Consider the following 7,810-nt stretch of genomic DNA (forward strand, 5'->3'; position numbering starts at 1 on the left):
TCACTTTTATCATCCTGTCCTCCTTTTCTGCATCACTCTGCCCTTTTTAAAACCCAGCTAAAATCTCTAAGTGTGTAACTAGACTCAATGCAAAACACATTTATTTAAAACATACAGCTTGCATTAAAATGCAACAACATGAATATAAACAGATCTATATAGAGCACATGTCAATAGCAGGTGATCGGGTACAGTTGATAAGAATGTATGCAGAGAATAAGGAGTTAAATACATTCATAGTATTATAATGTCACCAATAAATTAATATCTTCTTTAAGCAATCAATATAAATATTTTTCATTTTTACTCGTCATGTATCAATTTTATTTATTTTTCAGTATAATGGTTAGTTATAAGTGTTTGATCCTTCTTTAATGGTAAATTTGAACAAACTCGAAAAGTTTAACCCTATCACACATTGACATGTTATAAGAACAAAGTGGTAGCTGATATGCAAATAAACCATGCCGTGCTTACACTGTATCGAGTTACAAGACAGCCATTTAATGACTGTTTACTCAAGTCCTTAGCACAGGACACGTATGTTGGCTACTGTAGGATTATTTTGACACCCACAAATTATAATTCATGGTAACAATAAGACAAGAAGCAGTCATAGCAACATGCTAATAAGGTGTACATACAGGTGGATCATAAAAAATATGATGCATTAGAGAATCTATTAATCATATTTAAAATGAGCAGTGCATACGGTACACCAATCCAACAAAATCAATAAAAAAACCCTTGCATTTATAATTAATAAGCTACAAAAGAAAGTACCGGTAATGTGTGGATTGTGCAGCCAGTTTATGTCTATAGAAAGTGGTGACAATACATGTACTCCATCACACTGCGAATATCATGGAACAAAATATATGCAACTGCATTTCTGAGCTTCTGTTAGATATAAAATGCTAAGTCAAGTGTTTATTTTACAAAGTTACGCGTAAATCAACCCGTTTATGAAGATGAATTTGACAAATATAGAGCAATATATTTACAATCAAGAGTTAACTTGAGCCTGTTCATATTTACATACAGAAGTGATAAGTTATTTTCTGAAGAGGCAATATAAAAGACTTTAGAACGGAAAAGAAAAAAATGTTTTACAACTTGTTTTTAAAACACACGTATACATACACAATCAATTTTATTCATAATCTGTCCTTACTCAAGAACATAAAATATATTCAAAATATTGTTGTAGATCTACTCTCAGTCATGTATGTGTTTAATTACAGTTCATATTGGAATTTCGTATTAAAGATTATCTTTTGTGATGAACATCCATATTTTGTAATGCTTCCTTTCCATTACACTCACTCTCTTAAGAAACAGTCACAGTATTTCAGAAACTAGCAGGAGTTAATTCAAGATGTACAACACCACCTCTATATGGCCTTTATATCAATCATGAGAAAGACTCCATCTCCGCTCCATACAGGTACTGTCAAGGTGGCTGTTCCCATAAAAGCAAGGTCAACATGGCTGTTCCCATAAAGGCAAGGTCAATGTGCCTGTTCCAAAACAGGCAAGGTCAATGGAGCTTTTCCCATAAAGGCAAAGTCAAGGTGGCTGTTCCCATAAAGGCAAGGTCAAGGTGGCTGTTCCCGTAAAGGCAAGGTCAAGGTGGCTGTTCCCATAAAGGCAAGGTCAATGTGGCTGTTCCCATACAGGCAAGGTCAATGTGGCTGTTCCCATACAGGCAAGGTCAATGTGGCTGTTCCCATACAGGCAAGGTCAAGGTGGCTGTTCCCATAAAGGCAAGGTCAATGTGGCTGTTCCCATACAGGCAAGGTCAATGTGGCTGTTCCCATATAGGCAAGGTCAAGGATGCTGTTCCAAAACCGGCAAGGTCAAGGTGACTATTTCCATGTAGGCAAGATCAAGGTGGCTTTTGGGACAGCAGATCGTTGGACCAGTGGTCTATCTCCTCCCCATCAACTTCATCAGCTTTCTGAAAACAACTGATAATTTATTGTCTATCAACTACCACATGTAGTTCAGGTAATCAATAGCAAATGCCTGCAACAACAGTAACATGCCTTCAAGATGTGAAGTATGATGGTACATCTAGTCCAAATGACTTAATCATTTGAGCAAGTCTTCTGCTAATCTTTCGACAAATTAAGACAAATTTAATACAATTATATAAAGTGCTAAAAACATACCTTATATATTCTGTTAATTTAACAAACTGGCACTTGAGATTTGACATATTTTTAGCTATTACCATTATATACTTGTATACTTTTAAAGAATAAACCTTTAAGTTACCTGTGTGAGGTTCTGGTAGCAGCCATGTTTGTGCCTGATCACATCACCCCACAAGAGGGGCTGGGAGCATCGAGGACACGCTCCCTCCACTGGAACCATATGAGTGACCTCCTCTGGCTCTCCTTGGGTGACCACTCTTCGCTCCCGGGACAGAAAACGATTTGCCAGACACACAATGTGGGACACCATCATGCACCTGGGGTGGTAACAGCTCACTGTTACCTCATCTGGGTCCTGCTACAGTCAAAGACATATGATGCAAACTTTGAAATACAAGCAAAATATGCCTTGCATTTTTTTAAGAACACAGACCAGAATAGTGAGTGAAATTTGCATTAAAATGATACAAACATTTCACATTAAAACTGTTTTCCACTTTACAATTTATTCATTTGTGAATACTTCATGACAAACCTGTACCTGTAAAATGTCTTTGCACACAGCACATCGTGAATGTCGTCTTAAAGGTACAGCAATCTCATCGCTGTTCCCTTTGTCAGATTTGCTTGGAGATTTACCTCCCTTTGTTGAGCCTTTCAAACATATCACAGCATTAGATTATCCATCATAAACCTTGCATATTTGTATACATTAGAACATGGCCTCATTAAGAAATTAAGGTTGAACATTTAAGCAAGAATATGGCTGTTTTCATTTCCAAATATCTATAGAGTTGAGAATAAACAGAGGCAATAGTGTTCATAATAATGGCACAAGTGTGCCACTGATAAACAGAAGTTGAAAATCCTAACCTGGTTTCACTTTGGTACTTCTGACAGGTCCATATGCCAAAGCCATGTGTAAGGGAGGGGTGAGGCTGGGGTCGAAATCCCTGGAAAACTCTTGTTTCAGCCAACGAATTGTCAGGGCTAGTCTCTTCCAGGGGGCTGTCCGCAACATCTCAGACACAATTCTGTGTGGTAATAAAATTTCACTGATTATGACATTGTTGCACAAGTTAATAAAACAATATAAACAATGATACAATCTTTTTAAATTAAAAGATTAATAAAACAAGAGCCGTCACAGAGACAGCGCGCTCGACTATTCCGCTGCTTTTCAGTGTGAGGATTGAAAAGATTTGGCGAAACATGCATGGATCACTGTAAATTTAGATTTCAATGCAATACATGATGTATTTGCTGAGATATTAACATAAATGTAGTTACATGCAAAATTTTAACAAGAATTTCTAAGTCCAATAATGAAGGGCCATTATTTGCAAAATACAGTTATCTAACTTGGTTATTTAACTATGTTTGGTGGTTGAGTACCATTGTATCAAGACTCAATGCAATACATCAAGTAGTTGCTGAGATATTATATTAACCTATGTGTGCTAACATGCAAAACCTTAACCAGAATTTCTAAGTCACATAATAAAGGGGCATAAATTATAAAATATGCAATATAGTGTTATCTTACTTGATTAATTAAGAAGGTTGATTGGTTGTAAGCCTGTGTATAAAGTTTCAATGCAATACATGATGTATTCCCTTAGGTATTGACTTGAAAAAGGTCACATGCAAAACCGTAACCAGAATTTCTATGTCAAATAATAAAGGGCAATTAATTTGCATTAAATGCAAATTAGAGTTATCTAACTTGGTTAATTAAGTAGGTTGGATGGTTGAGAACCATTGTATAAAGTCTTAATGCAATACATCAAGTAGTTGCTGAGATATTAACCTATGTGTGCTTACACGCAAAACCTTAACCAGAATTTATAAGTCAAATAATAAAGACCCATAATTAGCATTATATTCAAAAAATTCATTTATATAGTAGGTTAGATAGTGGGGAATACATATCTAAAGTTTCAATAATGTATTTACTGAGATAATAACTTAAAGGTGCTTACATGCAAAACCTTAACCAAGGTGTGACGCTGACGCTTGGGTGAGTAGTATAGCTCTCCTTATTCTTTGAATTGTCAAGCTAAAAAAATTGAGTCTCTGCAGCATGGCATGTACATACATGTATGTATTTATAATGGAATCAAATGAAAATGTTTCTCTTTCTATACAGTCTACTTACACTTCATTACAGAAACATTTACCAAAAGGGTTTTAAATGAAAAAGTTTGGCACTTCACTGCAACTTATCTTTAAGTTGATATTTTTGTTTTGTTGCTATACAGTAATTGTGCACATTCCTTTGTTACTACATGTATACCTGTATGCCGTACAACAATCCTTTAACAACATAGCACATCACACAATATGGCATTGGTTTATGGAGCTGTAATGCAAACACAGATATTGTGTGTGTGTGTTTTATCTATAACTTTGCATATATGATACCTGAATCTGTAGTCAAACTGTTTCTCGCTTTTTCTTTTCTTAGTCAAATGTTTCAACCTCCGGGATTTTTCTGGGTGCTGCCAGGCCCACTCGAACTGAGGAGAAAGATGGGATTTATTTCTAAAATTAAATTCAACGTTTAATAATTCTGAGTCTCTGAAAAAAGTGTAATTCTACTGTGTGCTGACAAAGTTGGTTGAAAACTTGAAATCAAGTGTTTATTATAAAACAGTCTGTGAACTTGTTTCCATTCATTTACAGTGATCACAAATTACATTGTAGTTACTGGATATTTATTTTACCCTTAATGCAGATATCTCATTCGGAAACCCATGAACAATCAGCACCATTTCCCTAGAAGAAAAAAGGTTGAGTTAAAATACATGTACAAGTTTTATTTTGCTAACAGTGGCAAATGAAAGTGATGTTAAAATAAATTAAAAATGTAAATTGTTTTCATTGTTGTTCAATCTAGTACAATACCTGCAACAATAGTTACTTTGCAGAGCTGTGTAATTGATTTAATAAAAGCGAACATACATGAGCACAGTCAATACATTATATATTCATTTAACATTTTCTTAAAATTATAAGGAAACAAGTAACTACCAGTATGTACTAATTGTATTACTTTTCATTATAAACCAATTTCATAAGTAATAATGGGTATGGTTTTTGTATGACATATGTTCTCACCATGGCCCTTTGCCACTGGTTTTGTATGCACCTCCTGCATGTGCCCCTGTGTTGTGTTGCTTGATACGTCTATTTGGGTCAACCGTGAAACCGATGTAAGTCCTACCCTTGTATCGCTCATTGAGGCAATACAGCAGATACACACCATAGAAGTTCTCTATCTCATGGACCATTCTCTGCAAGTACATTATACACTAGGTTTTCAATACCAGTATTGATAATGAGATATAAAATAATATGTTTCACACAAAGTAGAACCAAAATATATTTTTAATTTCTTCCTAACTATTCTATTTTTTCAATGAAATTGGGGGAGGGGGGACTGTATTTTGAGATCTCACAACAGACACTGCAAGAATCCTTTGGAACAAAAAAGAGTTGATTTTGATAGTGCAGTTTCTTTTCTTTCGATAAGCTTCCCATTGGCTTGAAATTCCTGCTTCTAACAGCTGCAACCCCTTTTCCCTCAAGTACAGTGAGGGTCCTAGTTCTACCACAGGAATATGACTCATTGTTTGGTCTGAAATGATGTTTGAAAGTCATTTTGGGACCAAATACTGACAAGAAAAAACAACATTCTGATAAAAATCTGGTCACAAACAGATGTCATAGAAAGGCCAAGTACCTATGGACAGGTTCTAAATACCATAGCAGTACTTGAATCTCTGTTTTCATTTACAGCTAGAAATCAATTGGAACATATTGTGTATTTTGGATAAGCTCAGTCACTGATCTTTACCGTATTTCCTAAATCACTACGAAATTGTGCCAAGAACAAACCTATAAACTGAACATCTCTTCCCTTTTATAATGCCAGCTATTCTATCCAGATTTGTGTCCGAAATTGTTGTTATTGTCAGTATTTAGTCCCAAAATGATTATGACATTAAAACTTCATGTTCAAAACAGCTTTTTGACGCTCACTCTTTATATGCAATTTTTTATTGTTTGCAAAAAACAAAACAATTCAGACACATTGAGTTTCACCACCAATAAGGATATTTCTTATGTGAAAAGTATACTTAATATGTAACTAAAGCTGTCCCATATGTTGCAATGGAAAGTGGAGTAATACCCTATTTATGAAAGAAATATCAATTCTTTGGCAGGATTTAAGCAGAAGTATCTTATGCTCATACAATGCTGGCTGAGGTGTTCTGTTTCTTCTACATCAATGCTTAGATTCTAATGTTAGATCAATGCTTTTATTATAATGTTAGACACTATGAATTTATAGATTTTAAGTGTGTTTGACGATTATGTTTTAATGATTAGTATCATACCATTACTTTTATCAGAGTGCATAGATGACCACATTGTAAAAATATCATTATGTATTTGTATATACACATATATTATTAAAATTATTATTATTATCAGTTTTATTATAACCATACAGTATAGCATGCTGTATGTTTTGTTTGGAAAATATTTGCACATATTTTGTTGCTTAGTGATATGATTGCATAGAAGACCACTTTATAAAAAAATATATTTAAGTGTTTTATATGAAATACTGAATGAGGACCCAAATCCAAATACTTAAAAGGAGTTTTTTTACAATTATATGAGATGTATTTGTTCAAGTACTGGTTCTCAATCATAATATGTCAAACACTGTAAATCAGTAAATCAGAAAGTAAATCACGCTTTGATGTATGCTATAGAGGACACAACTGCCAAATACTTCATAAATGATGTTTTTTTCTAAAATAATACATCATTTTAAACAAGTTTTGCTAAATTTTGACAAAAGAATGAACTGTTATTGTAGTCATTTTTTGGGCCAGTGATTCACTTTTCTGAACAAGATGTGTGTGCTTAATTTAAACTGAAATGAAAACAAACTAACATTAAAAACTTAATTGGTACTTAACTCCTGCCAAAGTCAATTTGCGAAAAAATACATGTGCCTAAAATTATTATTAACAATAATGCAACACACACTTCATATATGTAAAACATGATTTCTAGCAGAGATATGACACATTTTGAATTTTTCGCTGTTTAAAACAATGAATGGCATTTATTAGAAAAATACTCAACAGAACTAGACGAAACTACTCTTGTGTTGCTAAGGCAAGCGTCATTATTGATTTTAATCACAAAATTATCGATCACCTTTTAAAGTAAATGCATGTTTTAACATGTGTTTGTGATTTGTGTTCTGTTTGAGTTTGATCTATCAATGAGTAATATATTATACTCGTTAAATAAAGTACAATTATTAGTATTATAATTAATCTATTATTACGATTAGAATACCAGATCAATCTTTCACTGAATTTTTAAAAATAATGTTGGATCTACAGCCAGTATGGTACCAGGTGTGAGAAACCTTGAATTTATCCCTAACACAATATGTATATATATATAAGAATACTGGACGGCATTTTAGAATAACTAGAATCGAGCCACTAAAGCGAAAAATAATGTTCATTGTTGACCCATGTAAAAAAAAAGATATATAAGTTTTTGAAAACAAACCAAACATCAAATATATATATTTTTAAATCTTTGTGAACAAGTGC

At 33.7% G+C, this 7,810-nt stretch overlaps 1 protein-coding gene across 2 annotated transcripts; it reads right to left on the reverse strand.

The window, feature by feature from the left end:
* LOC128232034 (structure-specific endonuclease subunit slx1-like) lies at window positions 1-7,810 on the reverse strand. Of its 2 annotated transcripts, none has more exons than XM_052945375.1 (8): window positions 7,767-7,810; window positions 5,280-5,455; window positions 4,886-4,937; window positions 4,584-4,678; window positions 3,033-3,193; window positions 2,701-2,813; window positions 2,281-2,514; window positions 1-1,960 (listed from the first exon to the last, which is right to left on the reverse strand). In XM_052945375.1, exons 2-8 carry the CDS (start codon window positions 5,450-5,452, stop codon window positions 1,889-1,891), a joined length of 900 nt encoding a protein of 299 aa, XP_052801335.1. In that variant the 5' UTR covers window positions 5,453-5,455; window positions 7,767-7,810; the 3' UTR covers window positions 1-1,888. The 2 variants fall into 2 exon arrangements, with proteins under 2 accessions (XP_052801335.1, XP_052801334.1); XM_052945374.1 differs by having other exon boundaries at window positions 2,281-2,517.

This window comes from Mya arenaria, chromosome 4, assembly GCF_026914265.1.
Source record: "Mya arenaria isolate MELC-2E11 chromosome 4, ASM2691426v1".
Taxonomy (NCBI): Eukaryota; Metazoa; Mollusca; class Bivalvia; order Myida; family Myidae; genus Mya; species Mya arenaria.

Bases quoted from the DNA above. Each gene is read 5' to 3' on its own strand.
- LOC128232034 (XM_052945374.1), bottom strand. From the start codon at position 5,452: ATGGTCCATGAGATAGAGAACTTCTATGGTGTGTATCTGCTGTATTGC. The intron at 4,679-4,885 runs GTAAAATAAATA...CTTTCTCCTCAG, and splicing joins ATGAGATATCTGCATTAAGG to TTCGAGTGGGCCTGGCAGCA. The intron at 2,814-3,032 runs GTTAGGATTTTC...TATGTTTGAAAG, and splicing joins AAGTACCAAAGTGAAACCAG to GCTCAACAAAGGGAGGTAAA.